Source organism: Seriola dumerili, unplaced genomic scaffold (genome assembly GCF_002260705.1).
Source record: "Seriola dumerili isolate Sdu_G_001 unplaced genomic scaffold, Sdu_1.0 BDQW01000088.1, whole genome shotgun sequence".
Classification (NCBI taxonomy): domain Eukaryota; kingdom Metazoa; phylum Chordata; class Actinopteri; order Carangiformes; family Carangidae; genus Seriola; species Seriola dumerili.
Genome location: NW_019174343.1, coordinates 1,428,683 through 1,449,076, shown reverse-complemented (window position 1 = coordinate 1,449,076; position 20,394 = coordinate 1,428,683). Strand labels below are relative to the sequence as shown.

General features: G+C 40.7%; 1 protein-coding gene across 5 annotated transcripts in view; it reads right to left on the bottom strand.

Annotated features, from left to right (window-relative positions):
- Nucleotides 1-20,394, bottom strand: part of LOC111221680 (calcium-dependent secretion activator 1) — a 215,984-nt gene that overhangs the window by 90,520 nt on the left and 105,070 nt on the right. For all 5 annotated transcript variants that reach the window (XM_022745172.1, XM_022745175.1, XM_022745173.1 and 2 more), the window contains exons 9-11: nucleotides 14,005-14,071; nucleotides 5,239-5,347; nucleotides 3,322-3,534 (exon numbers count right to left, since the gene is read on the bottom strand). In XM_022745172.1, the coding sequence (XP_022600893.1) occupies nucleotides 3,322-3,534; nucleotides 5,239-5,347; nucleotides 14,005-14,071 (389 nt within the window). The remainder of the gene's footprint in view (nucleotides 1-3,321; nucleotides 3,535-5,238; nucleotides 5,348-14,004; nucleotides 14,072-20,394) is intronic.

Below are 20,394 nucleotides of genomic sequence, written 5' to 3'. Positions count from 1 at the left end.
ACAGAAGCTGAGTGATGTAAGTAGCTAAAACAGGTTGGTCTGCTGGAACAGCTGGGGTTAAGGCCTTGCTCAAGGGCACCACAGTTGTGTTTATCCTAGTTAGAAAAGAACAATAGAAGAAGAAGAATTTATTTCTTCTTCTTGAATATGAAAACTAAATTCAAAAAGCCTCTCAAACTTTATCATTTCTCTCAAGCTATATCTGTAATCATGTTTTACGGCACTAAAATAAAACCAATGAAAACTCTCTCGTTGTCATCGGAGTAAAAAGAGTTCACTGAAGATATAATTTCATGTATCAGCAGCTGAACACAAAACTCTTCATCCTGTCTTTGTTGTTACAGTGTTTTAATGTAGTCTATTTTCATTTGGATCAGGGGGTGAGGGTGAGGGTGGGGGCGACATGACGTTATATTATTCATTGCGCTGATCCAGGTGTTAACTGGCAAGTAGTTATTTGGTAACATTGACTGATTGCTGCCTGATTTAATTGTGCAGCAACCACACTGTATTATTCATGGCCTTGCACTTTTAACTTGGTAATTACCAGCTGCTGGGACTCAGTGGGATTCCAGAGGTTGTGTCAAAAACAAGTCGCTCACTAAATTCACTTACACAAATGAACGCAGGAAGCATTTTTTTTTCTTTTATAGGTTGTGTTGATCGGCATGCATTTCTCTTTGAGGCAATTGTGCATTTAGTGTTCTACAGGTACTGTCTGCTGAATTTTTTTGTTTTTGTGTAATTAATAAATGGCTTCTGATAAGCATTTAGATGCAGTCATCTGTTCATCCAGTTGGAGTAACAGATGAATGCAGATGAATCCAGATGGTTTTGGTCTGAGTCTCCACTAAGCAGAAGGAGCTCAGAGGTAGAGGATCTTTCTGCTGCTTTAAGAAGCCAAGTATACTCCATAATTTAATACTTACTACTTTACTACATTACTATTATTACAACTACTAGAAGAACAGAAGAAGAAGAAGAAGAAGAAGAAGAAGGGCTGTGGTCAAAAAGTGAAAATAGTCTCCTCTCTAACCACTTCTCAACCTCGATGGAAAACATCATGAGGTGAAGGAAAAATGTGAATGTGATTTCTTAGGATTTAGGAAAAGACAGGGAATCTGACAGCACTAACATTAGCCTTTTATTTTTTAAATCGACTTTATTATTAATATATTTATAAAAACAGGATTGAAATGTTTTTAACGAGGGAGAAGGCTTAGATGTCATTTTAAGGATTTTAACAAGAGAATTTTATATATTTTTTTACGCAGAAAAAAGTTAGACACACTATTATTCAAATAAAAGTATTTCATATACATCTATAACATGTCTTGAAGGAATTTTTCATGATTGAATTTTGTTTCCATTTATTTACATCAAAAATTTATGCTAACCCTATTGAAACCTTGTTGTTTATTATTATTCCTGAATGAAAATGGCCTTTTTGAAGGCCTTCCGATGCCCAACATTTTGCACACGTCAGGTGTGGTGAAAATTTCAATATTTTATGGGTCTTGCACAAATGGCTCGATAGCGCCCGCTATTGTGGCACAAATCGCACTGGGTTTCAGCTACATTCACGAAACTTGGTAGGCACATGTAGCATGTCAAAACCTACAAAAAACATTAATTCGACCCATACCCTAAACCCAACAGGAAATTTAATCAGCAATTTTTTAGATTTCAAGACATCAAACAAACTCCTCCTAGGGAATTAATCTGATCAACATTATATTTGGTCAGTCTTATCTTAAGACCTTTGCAATTTTAAATTGCAAAGCATTTTAATTTATGTTGCAGGACTTGCCTGTGGCGGTATGGTGAATTTTGATGATTCGCATTGTCCAAACAGGCTGACACTTTATAGGTTTAATATACAAATGCAGTATATCTCATACGAGATCACACACACAAATACATACACATAAACACAACAATATAATGCAAACACACACGCACACATGCGCACCCACACCTACACACACACAGAGCAAGTTTTAATGGTACTGTGCTCCTCTTTACATATATATATATATTGCGCGCAATGTTTCTGTAAGTTATATAACTTACTCAGAGCACTGCTTTGACACATTTTGACCCACTCCGCCAAAACCCATGATATTTTCTAATGAGCTGACTCGAACCCATTGGCAGGTGTGAAAGTAAATAAAGAAACAAGCTATTATATTTGCAGAAAATTACGTATTACATTTGTGGTAGGCAATTGCTGTTACGTTTGTGGGATTATTACATTAAAAGCTGCAGATTTGAATTACGTTTGTGGTTTATTACGTTTGTGGGCTGTTATTACGTTGGCGGATGATACAGTGGTGACACAGCAGCCATCACAGTTCTTGTTGAGAAACAGACATGCTGTGACTTCACAGGAATCACTCATGAAGTCCCCATGAAAAGAAAAAACTATTATACGACTGTAAACCTTTGTCAATGTGTCTTTCGGTTGTTAAGAAACGTTCTCAGCATCACCTGCCTCAGAATATTAAATAGACTGAAACTAAATATTTTAAATTTCGCTCTTGTCTAGCCTTGTATTTCAATTTTATTTAGCTTTTGTATTATAAGATTAAAAGTCAAACAACCACTCATGCTTTGTTTTCTAATACTGCTTTCTGAAAAATCTAATTCCCGGAAGAAACAACCAGCATTTCTGTGTGACACAAGTATGGTCAAGCCCTGCAGTACAGACGGAAAATATGCAGACAGAAGCACAGCCAGAGTAACTCATGTCTGCATGCAGACTACAGAGAAGCTCATGTGTCATGTATTTCTGTCATAAATAACAAATAGAAAGTTATTAATTGTGGAAGAGCGATGGAAGACAACATGAGGAAAGAGAAAGAAAGGGGAGGAAAGCACTTACCCTTTAATCCAGCTACAAGAGAGCAGGGTCAGAACAAGAAGAAGAAGAAGAAGAAGAAGAAGAAGAAACAAACAGAAACATAAAGGCACACAGAAAAACCGCCGACACTTTAACACTACCGCAGTTCTACGACAAAGAGCGAAGCAGCACACAGAGAAAGAATAACAGCAACATGTAGAGTACAAGACCAGGAGGAGACAAACTGAGGACACACAACATTAAATGGGGCCGAACATTTTCCTATGATGAGTTTAATCAATAAATGTCAGCTTCAGGTGCCAATTCCAAGTTAACTGTCGAATTTTTATTTTATAAAAGCAGGCTCAAATATTTTCCTCAAAAACAATGATTAGACCAAAAACAATGGATGACACATCATCAGTTAGATAACTGCAGCCTATTTGTGGTGAAGCAAAGAATCAGAAATGGAAACTTACAGAACTGAGAAATGGGTGCATCCAGCTGTGGTGCTGTGCCCCCCCTCGAGTTGAGTTTCTGGACCTGGGTAGGAGGAACTGGCTTGTGTGACTGTCCAGTGGCTCGGTACATGGCCTGCACCCACAGGATCCGGTCCTGTTCATCATCGCTGGCAAAGATCACAGTGTCGCCCTCTTTCACAGCGTTGAAGAATGTCCGACCTCCGTCCAGACCTGAGAGACGGACAGAGGATGTATCCTAGATTTTTCCTTGTATAGGTACATCACGTACCTGTACAAGAGTAAACAACACTTTAACAACCTTTATGAATGTCCAATGGTTCACATGAATTGTATGTGATCTTTGATGTGGCCAGAAGAGATTCACCAGCTCTTGTTTGGTGGATCAGTTTTCACAGCTGATGACCTGAATATCTGAAGGCTCTTACTGTATTGGGATAACTTCACTCAATGTAGAACTCAAAAACAAGTGTATGTAAATGCGTCTTTCTCCTCCTCTGTCTGCACTGAAAATATGTGACTTTGTGTATTAGTGCAGACAGGAAGTGTGTGACAGTAAAATAGAGGTGAACTTTCCTGATAGAACCTCTAACTTTCTCTGTTATATTCAATACCAATATGGCTGAGCACACGTAGGCCACAGGTGAAGATGTTTTGATGCCATTTTTTCCTCTCTAGTACTGACACTGAAACCTCAGCTGAAAAAAAGAGGGAAATTTAGTGAAGATATATGTGGGACTGCTCTGTAGTGCTGGTCCAGTCTTCATGTTGCTCACAGATCAGTCTAATGTTGGTCAGACTGTTTCACAAAAATAAAGACTGACTCATTTTAAGACAAAAACATTAGACACCTTACCCCCAGGCTAACTCAGGTCTGAGACCAATGTTCCCATGGTAACAAACAATGACCCTGCGCTGAGCAACAGCACCCAACAACAAAAAACAGGAAAACATGGCTCATAATTTGTGGTTTGCTGACATTGTTATGGAGAGAGTAAAGACAAGAGAAAGATTTTTTTAGAGACCAAATCAGATTTTTATTTCTATTGTTTCACTCTTTGCTAAATTTCCCATGTAAAACGTGTTGAGTTCCTCAAAAGGACAAACATTTTCTGCTGAGGGTAAAGGGAACTAAGCAGTGGGACATGGTTCCTCAGTCAGCCCTTTTTTTTTTATTTGAAAAAAATCTTAGTTTACCCAGAATTCATTGTCCCACAGTCCGGCTTAGTGTGGTCAAGAACTAAACTGCTTTGTGCAACAGATGAATGTAGACGTTTATCTGAAGTCTGATTATTTTATATATACATATATAAAAGACACAGTCAAAGTCTGTCTCTGTGAAACTGGCCCCTGAGTTAGTCTCGGGGCTAGGTGTCTAAAGTCTTCATTATTGTGAAGCAGCCTGACTTGCATTAGACTAACCATTCTGAAATATCTTTGTGAAACCAAAAACTGAAAAATCATTTCATCTTTTTCAAGGATGAAGAAAGTGATGGTGATGAAGAAAACTCCATCTTTACTGCAGCAGTGAAAGTTAATGAAGCCTTGAAAGTTAATGAAACGCTTACTGCAGGTTGATGACTGACAAACGCTCTGTCTGCACCAACTGTGTCACTTCACCCTCTGATCATCACCATGACAACACTGTACTGCAGGAAGTAGGACTGTATACTGGTGTCAGAGTGGAGGGAAACAGACCAGCAACAGAGGAAGACTGACTGTTGGTCAGGGCTTCATCCTACAGCAACATAATGATCACATGATGAAGACCAGCACAGTCTCCAGACCTGAACCCCATGGAGTGACGTGTGCCACCTGTGTGGGCGGACTAAAGCTGTGCAGTGGCTTTAAAAACAAATCTGCATTTCGAATTGTGACACATGTCCTTCTTTGCCCGTGTGAAGTGGTCTCTGTTACCTGGCTGGGGATCGGTGTAGTCCACAGTGTAGCCATCCAGCTGGAGCAGCTCCACAGGCTCCGCCTTCTTCTCTCTGTAGCTGCACATGGCAAAGGTGTACTGACTCACCTGTACCAATTACACAGACAGGACATGTTGACTTAGCAGCCAGCTCAGGAGAAGTCAGCTGTTAACCATACTACACCACAAATCCTCACCTCCAGCTGTCCCTCAGTATAAACCTCTTCCTCAGCAATCATTGATGTGCCACATGTCTTTAAACTCCAGCTATAACTACCTTCAATATGTTCAGTACAACACTTATTCACAATATCTTCCAAATCAAATCATCAATGACAAACATTTTAGAGACAGATAATAAAATATTCATTAAGGTATTTTCAGATGATAATATAACTTCCTGTCTGTAACATTGTCCAGTAACATAGAGAGAGATGTCATTACAATGTCATTACACTTCACCTGTAGGGTTCATTATTAACATGTTTTTCCAACATGTTCAGGGCGGTGCACGAAAAGCTGCCATTCAAATTCCATCTCAAATAGGACATTTGTTTTTCCTACATATCTGACAGCATGTAAACACATCATGGGACTAACCATATTAATAACGATGATAATGAATACTAGAAATAAATTATGTAGTGTAAAATGGATGAATTATCTGCTACACATTTTAGTTTAGACGTTGCATCTTTAAACACTTAGTGACCCAGACTGTTTTTTATTTCCATCACAACATCTGTGTTAGACTTTTGGAGGGAGGGGGCTCATTAGATCCCTTCACCCCCTCACTCAGTGTTAAACACTGTGTAAACACTCCCTAATAGGAAACACTTTCTGTTTGTCATGTGCATAATACATGTGGTGTGTGTTAGTCTGGTTGCTTATTTATTTATTTATTTATTTAAAAGTGAAATCTACCTGTGAAAAATATGTGTAGTTGTGGTGCTTGGAAATGAGTGTGAGGAATATTAAGTGTGTAGTTGGCCTTCAGGGGGGCGGGCAGTGGGGGGTTACTACAGTGGTGGGTGGAGGGAGGGGTTAGCGGATGTGTATAGATATTATCACTGAATTTTAGAAGAACTGGGCTTCATTTAAGGTGAAAGATGCAGAGGTGGAAGAGCAGTGTAATAAAGGCTTTATATTTGTATCTTTTCCACAATAGAGCTGCAATGATTGTCTGACCCCACTCTGCTTTCCTGTTCACATTATTCATCTGTGCATCAAAAGCTATGTGACTTAATTTCATCCCCGCAGTTGAGAGTCTGCTTTCATCAAAGCAGTTACTGCCCTAAGCCATGCCCCAAGCCCCGCCCACCATCCAACTTATCGGTCAGCCAATCAGAAGAGAGGCTCAGAGCCTCCTCTTTTCTGATTGGCTTACCGACCTGTTGTAACTAGAGCGCCAGAGAGAAGCCTGAGATGGATTTTGGTTCTTAAAACCACAAATATATCTTCTTATGGATCAACACTTCAAATGAAACACAGAAGAAGAGGAAAATGTGGAGTTTTAATTAAAGTTAGCTCTCTATGCACACTATATACTGCGTATACTTTACTCCACATGCTCGGTCATATTCTTGTTAAGCCGTTGCACAAGCTGCAGATGTCGTGAGCAGGTGAATATCATGTTTTTATGTGCACATGTGTGGAATGTGTCTGTTGAATACCCCCAAATGTGAAGGCTTAAGAGTCTACAGCCAGGCCAGCAGCTCCGTCACCATGCTCATAATGACAACATTAACATGCAGGTAATATTTACTGCATTCACCTGCTACCATGCTATCATTTGCTAAATAGCTGTTAACACAAAGCACAGCTGAGGATGATGGGGATATCATTAGTTCTGTAGGTGTTTGGTCATAAATTAAAACAATTTAAAATAAATGCAGAGAAAGACAAAGGGGAACATGAATGTATGTAGCAACCATCCATCCAATAGTTTTTGAGATATTTCTAGACCAAATCATCCAAAAGCTCCACCTCCACACATGAAATACACCACTTCAAGTGAAGGATTTGAATTTAACTGAGCACATTCATGCTCTCTGTAGGTTGAACTCTTTCCATTTTGGACACTCCCATGAGCTCTCCACTGCAGTGCCCCCCTCAGGCCGACAATACACAAGATAAACATAAAATAAATACGAGATTATCATATCTGATAAATGCATTCATGCTCCCAGAGGATGGACCTTTGATGAGAATGACCCTGTGGGCTTCTCTTTAGTGCCACCCTCAGGACAAACAGAGTGGAGTAATGTAACAGGCTCTACACTGTCAGGCCTGATAATAAAAGGCCAGTATGACCCAGATATCAGTGTAACCGTGGTCCAGGTTAGTAGGTGTGGTGTTGACACTGCTCCCTGTGTTGGTAAGAGGAAGTGTAGTGACACTGTGTTGTTAGCTGTAGCCGGCCTGCTGCCACTGTAGCTGCCAGTCAAACAGGCCTGTCGTCACAAATCACCAGGCCTGGCCAATCCGGCGCTGTCGCCACCTCTGCCGTTGCAAGTGGCAGCTCTCACTTTAGCTGCAGCTGCATTGTGTGTGTATGTGTGTGTGTGTGTGTGTGTGTGTGTGTGTGTGTGTGTGTGTGTGTGTGTGTGTGTGTGTGTTGGATTTCCCTCCATGTGTGTGACAAATGAGATTCCTCACGACAGCACTGATGAGACCTGAGGCCAAGCAAAGGATGGAGGAAACTGGACCGACTCTCCAGCAGCTCCCTGGCCTGCAGGACACCACAAAGGCAAATCAGAGTCTAAACTACCCCCCTCCCTCCACCCATACCCCAAAACACCAGCCTCCTTTCTCCCAGTGTGTCTCTGTCTATCTCTCTCTCTCTCTCTCTCAGCTGTCAGTCAGCGGAGCAGCGATGGAGAGACAGTGATGAAGAATGAGGAAGGAGCAGAGAGTGAAGGGGATTGTTGCAGTCGTTTATGTTCACATCATTACTGGAAATGCATGGATGTGAACACTGGAGATGATTTGCTGGATGTGGCACATGTGTTCCCAAACAAACTTCAGAGGCCAAAAAGCAAAACTTTCAATCCAAACCCTGACATGAGAAAGAGAGGTTGTTCTACAATGAGCTCCAAAAACACAGAGAATTCATGCTGTCAGTGGAGTTGAATGTGCACTGCTGTCTTACTGAAATATCTTATTTTAAATTTAAATCAAGTTTCAGTGTTATTGCTGATGTTAAATTAAATGAACTTGAATAAAATTAATTAAATTGAAATGAACTGAGATGAAGTTATGTGAATTAAAAAGAAATAAATTGAGTATTCCCAATAAAATGTACAGAACCGAAGTGAATCGAAATAAAGTGAGCTGAATTAAAATGAACTGAATTGACACAAACTGAAAGACAGATGTGGACAGATGTGCATTTACACTTGGTCCACCATGAACACGCCTAGACATCTGTAATCTGCCTGGACACTGTGAAGAGGGTCGACTCAGGCCACAACCACTGCACTGATTAGGAACTACTGGAGGACGAGGAGGAGGAGGAGGAGGATGAGGAGGAGTTGAAAGGCAAGGGCTAAACAACAAGGAGAGTAAAGAGAGGAGGAGGATGGGAAAATGAGGTGGAAGCAGAAGATGTGGAGGAGAATGGACAGAGAGGGGGAGCACTGAGAAGAGAGCTGAGATGAGGAGTATCAACTCCTGATTCAAAACCATGTTGATCAGACCAACAAAGGTCCATTTGAACTCAAACACAGGAGTGTGTTGTCCCTATCACACTGACAGAAACATTTTGAGTCTTCATTCACCTCCACCATGATGCACAGTCAGGGGTTAAACTGGGTTTTGTAAAGGGGTTTACATATTACTGTGAATAGCCAAAGCGTCTTTATTTACATCTCACGCGTTCAGTTGACATATCAGCTATACTCTCATTACATTTCTCATTAGCTTCCAAATACGACTGTGCCTGTGTGACAGAGTGTTTGTTAGAGAGAGTTATCTTTTTTACATAGGAATACATTGTCTTAAAGAAGTGGGACTGTGATCATCCCTTCACAGTCAGCTTGTTACTGATATGGCCACTTCTTCAGGTCACCCTGTCATTCCTCAGGAGTAGAAGGTTATGATCACATGATCACATCTAACGAAAAAGCTTGACATTTTGGTAAATGTGCTTATTCAGTTTCTTTGCCAAGAGTTGGATGTCCAATTAAAAAAATACCAATACCATACCAAAGTATAAAAAGTCAATGTTATACAGATTAAACAGATGATATAAAGCATTTTAATCTGTGGTTATCTGCTTCTTGCTGTTTTGTGCTAAGCTGACGAGCTGCTGGTGGTGGCTTCATATTAACATACAGACATGAGAGTGGTGTCGATCTTTTCATATAAACCTCCCAAGAAAGTGAAAAAGCACATTTGCCAAAATGTCAAATTTCCTTTATCGTATTACAGGCAGACTCCCCATCTCTTTTATTCACCTGAAGAAGAAAGGGAAGACATACCTGTGCTCAGGTTCAGAGGTATCATCAGACTATTAATAAGGCTCTTTATGATTCACAAATTCATAAAGAGCGTTATTAATAGTCTGTAGATTGCTCTGTACACTGATACTGGAACACTGAGGGCCCTATCTCACACCCACATTGGCTCATTGTTATATTGAGGCAGCAGAAAGTGATTGACCAGCAAAGACCTGTTCTTTAGTCAGTGTCCCAGTATTTCACTGTTGTTTTAAGGAGCATTATCAAGAGTAATATGTGCCAAAATACACAGGCACACAGAGCTCACACACTCTGTCTGTTACACACAAGCAGAGTGAGCTGAAGATGCTGTTAGATGTTTGGATCAGAAGTCAGGTGAACATTACAATACAGCCTCAGAAGGTCGGAGCTTCTTTGTGACATGTTGTGTGTTGTATAACGTGATCATGTGTCATGGATGTCTCTTGCCGAGGCTCTGCAGAGAAGCTTCTTTCTTACTACCTGCTAAATCCTCCACAGTGTTCCACATTCATCTCCTCAATTTGTCCACAGTTTCATAAGGAGCTAAAGATTTATTCACACTTCTCATCATGTAAATATAAATCTTTCTGACATTGTGATTTGTGCCATTACTTCACTGTAGAGCTGTGAGCAGCATAAGGATTTACTCAGACCTTCTTTGGAAGGACTGGACTCACTGGTCAGGACAGGTCTCACTGGTCAGGACTGGTCTCACTGGTCAGGACAGGTCTCACTGGTCAGGACAGGTCTCACTGGTCAGGACTGGGATCACTGTTCAGGACTGGGATCACTGGTCAGGACTGGTCTCACTGGTCAGGATTGGGATCACTGGTCATGATTGGGATCACTGGTCAGGACTGGGATCACTGGTCAGGACAGGTCTCACTGGTCAGGACTGGTCTCACTGGTCAGGACTGGGATCACTGGTGAGGACTGGGCTTACTGGTCAGTCACAATATGTGATCAACTGACCGCAAACAGAATCTAACTCTGTGTGAAACACTATGCCGTTGTAACAGCAATCTGCCAAGGTGCAGGTGCCTGGCTTTTAAAGGGAATGGGAGATGACACTGTGATTGGTTTATTGGATGTTGCACCCAAAACATTCCCATGAATAATTAAGAGATGAAGTACAACCCTTCTGAACCATGCAACTGGAGCAGAGACTGTTTTTTCCGCTGTTAAAATAGCAAAAAAGACATGGACACACCCTGAATGTACTTCCACCACGCGCTTCAGACCATGAGCTTTGGATCGTTTCAGTCCTGAGTGTCACTGTTCCTTCCTCTGAATACAGTTGTATCCAAAAAAAAAAATAATATTTCATGAACTTAAAAAATAGAAAAACATTCAACTAATTGTGGCATGTGAAAAACACTCTATGAATTTTATTAACTCGTTAGTCCTTGATTAACTAGATCGGACTGTAGGTCAGGAACTGTCTTGAAGAATCATCAGCTGATGACTTAGTGCTGACTTCCCCAACTTCCCCACTTCTGTGCACGTCACAATTAGTTTAATTTTGAAGTTTAATGAAATTGTGCAGCAATGTTTGTTTTTATGTAGCTGTATGTAAAAGAGTCATCTAGACAGTGTATTGGATGGTGCAGAGACACTAACTGTAAAATGAGTAAAAGTTAAAAAGTCAAAAGTAAAATTATTACGTGAGGATACAACTCAGTGAGACATGAGTTAAAAGACTGAGACAAACTTAATATTAATATTTTTGACCCATTCAAGGGGAAATGATCCAAATCAAAGTGTGAAGTGATTAGCACAGTCATGGATAACAAAATGACAACGGTCAGAATTTACTCACAACATTTTACATGAAAAAAAAACCAGACAGTGAGTGAAGGAAAAATGACACTGCAGAGTCTCTACGACGCAACATCTAAAACAGCAACAACAAACACATGAGCACTCAAACACACAGCAGCAGCCAGAGAGTGAGTCTGCTCCTCAAAACAAACATCCACACACACAAACATAAAAACAACCCCCCACCACACACACACACACACACACACACACATACATCCTTCTTTTATTATATTTGTGGGGACCCATCACTGACATATTGGCTTCTTATACTAACTTGGACCATCACAACAGGCCTGACCCGAACCCTAAAACCAGGACTTAACTGTCACACAGTCTTTTAAATTTGTGGGGTCCAGCATTTTGTTCCCACAAATAGAGTGGGCTCCTGTTTTTCTGACCCCACAAATATAATGAAACAAGCCCACACACATACACAGCCACACACACACACAACACACACACGCGCGTGTGCAGTCGATTGACCAGTATTTGTCACTTGCTATATATTTAGCTGGGAGCAAATGAGAGGCTTCAAGTTGGCGGTGCTCAGGCTTTTCTAGCTGCGAGTGTTAGGCCAGCTAGTGTTCACTCGACTTTGTCAATCCCCTGTCAACTTGTAGCTCTGAGACATATCCTCTCCAATGCACAAGAGACAGGCCGCTACCCCCCACCCCCTCCCCGCTACTGCCCATTTCCTAATGCAGAGCCACCAGGAAATGGCCGCTTCCACTACCCCTCCACAAACACACACACACACACACACACACACCCCACCCCCATCTCCTGACAAAAGCCTGCTTGGCCTCTCCATCATTCCTCTGACAGCCAAGGGAGGACAGCTTGGCTGCATCTCTCCGTCTCGCTGCACACACAACATGTGGCCAATGAAAATATTATAGCCATGAAGCAGAGCTGATGTTGACGGCTGCTCATGGTTGTGTGTGTGTGTGTGGTGCGATCAGGTCACAGAGCTCGCTTCAGTCAAAATTTGATCTCGTGGTTAGAAATTATGATAAAGAGTGAAGATAAAGGTGTATGACATTATTTGGATGCTCTCTCTAAGCTGATAATTGTGAATATGAATTAATCACCTTAACCAGTCTAGTGGTCAGTTTAACAGCAGGGTGAGGAAGAAAGACTTTAGCAAGTTGCTTGGTAAAACATCGAAACCTGTGACCCTGAACCTGGTTTGACGATCAGACTTATAACTTGGTCACACTGGGGAAACTGCTAAATGGTGTAACAGCTTCTAAAAATCCACAACAACATATCAGATAAATTTCCAGTCTAGCTTGATTTGATTAGAGTGAACGTCAACCCTGCAGAGGTAGATTTCATTAAACATCCTTATCTCTTAAAGGACCAGTGTGTAGAATTTAGTGGCATCTAGTGGTTGCAGATTGAAAACAACTGAATAACTCCACCCAAGTGTGTAGGAGAACCTGCGGTGGTCTTCAGGTAATGTAAAAATGTAAAAGCCCTCTCAAGAGCCGGTATTAGGTTTATCTGCTCTGGGCTACTGTAGAAACATGGCAGGCTCTGTGGAAAAGGACCCATAGATGTGTAGATATATAGATATTTCAAGCTAATGAAGAAAACAATTCTTAATTTTAGGTAGATTACACACTAATGAAAACATAATTATAAATATTATTTTTCATTTCTACCAGTAGATCCTCCTAAATCCTTCACACTGGTCCTTTAACAGGGTTCTGTAGATTTCAGGAAAGTGAAGGTTTCCCTCCATCATCTGCAACTACGTCAACATATCAGGGATTCTCAAACTTTTCCCCTCAGCCTCAAGTTTAATAACTTGACTTGAACTTACACCTGGGTCCTTATAGAGGTAGAACTAACGATTATTTTTATTTTTCATTAATCTGCTGATACATTCTTGTGTTAAAAAATATAATGATCTTTGAGTCGATAAAATAGTTAAATATGCTCCTTTCATTCACACACCTTGTTTTGCCCGAACAACAGTCCCAGCCCCATAGATAGTTGATTACCAAAGTAGCTACAGCAGTAGCTGCATCATTTTTCATTCAACTGACAAATTCATTCTTTGCCTAGTCATCTCTGCTAAGTCTAAATTTAACCAAGACATATATGTGAGGACCACGGTGAGGATGGCAGGTGGCAAACTGTTTCACTTATTTCTATAAACTTGCATTAGACATATCAAATTATCAGTCCTATAAAAAATATCAGTGACCTCATCTGGATCCTGACCCTCAGGTGGAGAACGGATGACTTATAGCCATCACTGCTGTAGGGATGGCAAGTTCATTAGAAATACATTTCCTTTCCGACCTGGGAAAGTGGTATCCTGAAGATTTTAGTTCAACACCTTTGTGTTTGTTTGTGTTTTACCATCCAGTACAATGTGTGACTTGTATCTTGTAGGAACCAAAATACAATAACCCAGTGTAAACATGACTGCATTTCATCTGTGCTTACCTGAACCAGCACAAAGAATCTTTTCTTCCATCTTTTCCACACGTTTTTGCCAATGGCCCAGAGATACCTGGGGGATACAAAAGAAAACATTACTTTAGACAAAATAAACCTTTCTCAGTGTGACCTTCATGCTGCTGTTCTGAACTGGATCAAGTGTTTTCTCTTCTTTCTGCTTTGCCATCACTCATGTGACTTGATCCACCAGGTGTTAGTGTTGAGCCTCTACTGACATCTCCTGGTAAAATGCCATCACTGCAACCAGACACATTACTGCTTTGAAACTCCCGGAGCATCACAGTACATCTCATTGTCCTGTTCTGTCGTTGGTGTTGTTGTCTAAGCTGACAGACCTTTCTTGGAGCAGGTCTAACTAATGATACTGAGAGTGTTGCTTGTCTATACATGGAGACAACAGTGCTACAGTAAGATAAAGACATGAATCATTGTGCAGACAATGACTGACTCCAGGTGAAAGGTCAGTGTAAGGCCCTAGGTCCCTCTCAGACGCAGCTGTTTGCTGCTGATACTGCTGGTGCCATGGCTGACAACAGCAGACCTTGGATGGTCAGTAACAAGTGGCTGGGTGTTCTTATAATCAGCACTTCAGCGTGTATAGTCATGTTTCCTTGTTTATGGTTAATGAACCAATAGTGTATTCACACATCCCTCTTCTCTCTCTTTTTCTAGATATTCGACCAATTATGGAGTGTAAGCTTTCTATAGTAATCTCTCTAAGTGTATAAAGACTATCCCCAGGGGTTCCTGCTTCAGATTTGAGGTGACTGCATTGATGAATCCTCCTTTCTCCTTGAGCAAGTATCAATAAACATCCTCAGCATAAGACATCCTGGACTCTAGCGCTCTTTCTTCACCACCAATGATGAGAATTTTCCCTAACAATCAGGTTCAAATAGCAGGTCATTTGACTGAAGAAGACACCTCCCCGGAAAATCCCCAGCTCAGATTACTTTAATAATGATGTTTCTGTTTCTGTCAAAGTTATAAACTGTAACTTTTCCACATTGAAATAACTGGACCTATGTTCTATATGTTGTTAAGTTGTGTTCTTATATTTTCCCAAATGTTTCCATCAATTCTCAAACCAGAGAAATCTGTGATTTTAATCATGGTAACGTTTCCTTGGTCACCTGTCAGTGACATCATATCCTCTATGATCATGTGTCAGTGTGTTTGTCTGACAGAAGCTCAACATTGACTTTTATCTAGTTTTAATCCACATACACTTTTTACACCTTGGTGGTTTTCCGCTCTGTATTTGAACCAGATGAAGGATTTTAGTCGTCGGACGTCTGGATCTGAAGTTATCAGAGAAACAAGCTGAGGAAATGTTAGACAGCTCAGCTCCCAGCTGCTGGAGACGTCCTGTCCTGTGTCACTGAAGAGCGTCGCTGAATCTCTGATTTTTAAAGAGAAACTGTTTTATTCTGTGTTTTTAACTGTTAATCATAAAATGGTTATAATCAGAATGGGGCAGGATCTGGCGGGACCTCCCCCTATCCCTTTCAGGGTGAGGAGAAAGAGGTGCGTCTTTTCACAGTGGGCAGACACCATCCAAAATATTCCTGGGGATTACAGGACAAGGTGTAAGAGATAAATAAACAAAAAACTTTAACGCTACCCGAAATTAAAATCTATCCATCCAATTTCAGGAGATATGGGGGATGGGCCCTTGCCAGGCAGCCCTGACTGTCTGTGCGTGGGCCCCCGATTGAGGCGCTGGGGTGGTTGGGCTGGGGCCCCCTTGCCTGCCCCTCTAGTGCGGCCTCTCCCCCTCCCTTACAATATGAATATGACAATTACCTTTCAGATTATCATTATTATATAGTATCACATTATTATTGTATTGTATTATTATGTCTTATATTATTATAACTATAATTATGCTGTCTGTATCTATACATGCACACATTGCCACTATTACTGCATTATTACTATCATTATATATCATTGTTATTATCATTATTATTAATATTATTATTATTATATTGTATATAATCAACTTTCATTAGAACATCATGTCATGCACACACACACACACACACACACACACAAACACATACCCCTAAAATCAGATTTTATAAACACTTTGACACTTGTCTCTTATGTTTTATGGTCATAATGTCTTCTGTGTCACTTTCTGTTTGTCAATTTATGTTTTTTCACCAATAAACCAAAAGAAAAGAAAAAAACATGGAAAATTCTACAGAATCTTTTTCTGTGAAATTCAGCATATCATATTTGATCTGTCTGGAAACCTTGAGATCTAGACTATGATTAAAAATAAAGGTTACGACTACAATTTAAAGGCACACAATTAAGTTAATCAAGAATTATGTAAAAGATTCAAAACAAACTTAAACAAAAGGACTATAAGACAGTATAAGACAGTACAGACAGGACTGTTTCAGTCACCATGGTGGATATAATTTCTTATAATGTGTGCTCTGTGTGTTGAGGTTTTTTTTAGACTCTGACATGAAAACATGCTTCAGAGGGAGGTGAACAGGGAGAGGGCTTTTATTGTAAAAGAACATCTGAGGGTGAGGACCCCAGTTTGATTTGCCTCTGCTGCTCCAAGCCTAGCTGAAGGTCTCTCTGGTGAGCCCGCCTCAGTCCGCCTTAGTTCGCCTCAATCTGCCTTTCCCCGTGGTCCCTCCCAGAGCTGCCTCTGCCTGTCGTATAAACCCGCAACCGTGAGGCGACACATGAGGGCACTGCCTGTGTGCTGTGCAGAAGGCAGGACCAGTCACATGGTACAGGGAGACAGTGTGGGCATCTTGCAGGGCAGCCCAGAAGCCTCCTCCAAGGCTCCAAAAGAAAGCATATGGAGGGGAGGGAGGCAGGAAGACGGACATACAGCTCCTGACAGCTACAGTGATGGTGACAGTGATGGGCTCTTTGTAGTGAACAACATCATTTGGTTCAGCTCAGCAAAAAGAGACACTTTTCTTTTATTATTCAGATAGATTTACTATTGTTTTGACTTATTATTCAATGGACTTACAATAAAAGTAATAATTTTATTTTACATTATGTTTGATATAAAAACATTAATGTAAAAACATCAAACACTATTACACTTCAATGTTTTATTTATTACAATTACACATATATTCATGCATAGATGATTGTGTCGGTATTGGCAGCAAAAAAACGTGCATCCCTAATTATGAATATATATTACAATTTAACATTGTAAATTAGCCTTGCAGCTACCTCTGAGGTTGGTTATATGAAGCCAACATGGAAGTACCACCAGAGTCTGGCTCCAACAGTGAGTCAATCTCCATAGACTCCCATGTTAAAATGTCCAACTTTACAGCAGAAATAAACACGTTTACAGCCTGGTAAAAAAAACTGTTTTGGTCTCTAGAGCTAATTTCCTCCCTCATGACACCTGTTTATATAACTCACCTGTTTACATTTTATTAAAGCTTAGGTTATGCATAATTGAGGGCGTGGCATCTTTGAGTGACAGGTTGGTGAGCATATGTTTGCCCATTTTTGGATTAGCTGGGAGTTAGGGGTGGAGTCAGGCAAGGCCAAGATGGCGACAGCGGAGCAGCTCACTCTGAGCCTCAAAACCACTCTTCAGAAATTTGTGGGTGACGTCACGGACGCTCCATCCATCTTTATTTACAGTCTATGAAATTAGCTGACTTGCCTTTTTTGTTATCTAAGTTTTGTTTTTTTTTGTTTTGTTTTGTTTTTCTTTTTATAATTTATTTAGGCATTTTTGCCAATATTATAGTTACAGTGAGAGAGAGACAGGGTGGTTGGAGAGAGAGAGGGGGAATGACATGCAGCAAAGGGCCACAGGTCGCATTCGAACTCAGGCCACTGGACTAAGCCAGATCTCAACTGGAGGCTTACAGTCACTAAATTCATGTACTTCTATACTCACATTTGTTTTAAGTGCATAAGTGCGTTCACACTGACAAGTAGTGCAGTGCACTTTAAGAACCTGGATGGTGCACTCATAAGCTAAGTGTTCATTCAGGGCTCTCATCATTCAAAGGCTGCGTCACAGCGATGTGACTGGGCTGTCCCATTTCAAAGGCTCCATCAAATGTGGCTGGGAAATGCTTTCTTCATTTCCCAACAGGTCGATCCTTTGTATCCTTTGCCCAACCTATCCCAAGATTCATTGCATGCCAGTGATGAATTTTCAAAAAGAGTGGTAGACTGAAACAGCAGTGGAGGATAAATAGGAAATCCTCCATAGACCAGTCTGTCTCATTTTGGTCTAAGTGGTCTTTGGCCACACCTTCGCCTTTGTCCTCCAAAGGATGCAGCCCCTGAATTGGGACACAGCTAAGATGGTCAAAAAGTTGAGTGTAAAACGATGGACACTTCTCACATGATGTAGCAGAGGGGGAGGAACCGACATTGTGAAAAAGGCAACAGAGGAAGGAAGAAACATTGTCGGAGCCAATGGCGCAGTAATTTCCATGTGGCATGACTCAGGGGGCACACACAGGAAAATAAAACGTTTATTTTCAAGTCAGACATTGTGATTTCCAGTGAGTGCACAGTGGCAGTGTTTGAAATGGGACAACAGTGTAGTACATGTGAGTGTACTGTGTACACTGTGTACTACCTATGAGTGAACTGACTTAAGTATTTGAGCCACAGCATAATTTCTGTTTTAAAGAGATTCAACTGCTCACACTATGAGAAAAGCAGTGAGTGAACATTAAACAGAGATAGAGCCCCTCTTGGCACTGGTGGTGTAGCACCATAGTGACCTGTTGACCTGCTGATACTGAAAATTTGTCTGAGACATCCCATCATCTAGTCCACATCTGTTTTGTATAGTGGTGGCAACACTTTTCCAGGGGCTGTTACTAACAGTAAGGCCCCCCTGACCCTCTAGGTCTGTCTAACTCCAGCAGTTGCAGTCCTTGCACGCTTCTCCTAGTAATGCTTCAGAGCTAAATTGTGAGCTAAGCATAGTGTACTACATCACACCTGTCCAGCTATTGACGGTACTGAGTCTATAAGTTTTAGTACCAGTCACACACATAAAGTTAAACTATTATATCAGGCTGGATTCATCTTATAATTACTCATTTCCAAACAGCAGAACCTCCAGAAACATCTGAGAAATATATCCATAATAATGTACTTTTTCACTTTCAATCGTGTTCTTTGTCCAAATTTCTTATGCACAGCTAATTCTCATTGAGAACCCCACGATGGAACTGTAGAGATTTGAGACACAACTGCACAACTGAAATTATGAAGCATGTCTGGATAAACTCAGTGTTGCAAACCTTCATGGGAAGAACAATTCACTGAATTGGACACTATTGGACATACTCATGTGGCTATGCTGTAAACAGCATAACAGATTTTCCCATTCTCTTTCTTTCTTTGGCAACATCTTCCTTACATCCTACTCCTAAACTCTTCTAACCCTCTTTCCTTTTTCCTTCCACTCCTCTGTTTTTTATCCTTCTTCTTTACCTTCTCTACATATTCACTGTAAAACTACGCCAAGGAAAAGTGAAAACACCTGTGTGGGTGTACCATGGGTGTGACATAAGAATGACTACATCATTATCATATTTCATTATCACTATAACTGCCTCAACTTGAGTTTAAACTGTAGACAGTAACGTGATTGGTCCATCACTGTAAAATGTTGCAGAACCAAAATAAAATAACATGCCACATCTTTTACTGTGATGGAAAATAAAGAAGCCTCTATGTAATAACAACTGATCACCACAAGAGGGAAGCAACACATTATCTTATGTACAAAGCATCTCCAGTAACACACTGCCTCCATCCTCTCTCTGGAGCCCACAACCTGACTGTACTGTGTATTGATGAAACCATGACGCTGTCCGTGGTGCTGAAATAACAGGCAGATTTATACAAAATCCTCATTTGCAAATATCAAGAGCTCTGGGGTCATTTTAAGAGACACATTGTAGCAATGTTCAGAGCGAATGTATATGGGCACCGTAGCCGTCACTTCAACCATCGTTGCATAAAGTCCCTATTTTAACTGAAAATACACCAAGATGGATTGGTGGACTGCAGGAGAGAAAGATTTAACATCCTTTTTGGTTGATGACCAAAAGGCTACACTTGTATTGCTAAAGGATCCTTACATAAGAGATGACAACTCTCCTTGCCTAAGACAGTGAGACAGTCTATAATCCTGATAACAGCTGGTTCTTTCCAGACAGAAAGAAAAGAAACTCCTTAGTTTAACATGTGTTCAGTACTGGAATGAATGACGGAATGTTAGAACATTAACCTGAGACTTGCGGTCTTCTCCTCTCTCAGTATCTTCATCTCTTCTGATCATCATTCTCAGTCTTATCTACACTTTAGCTTAAATAGTACCACACGTAA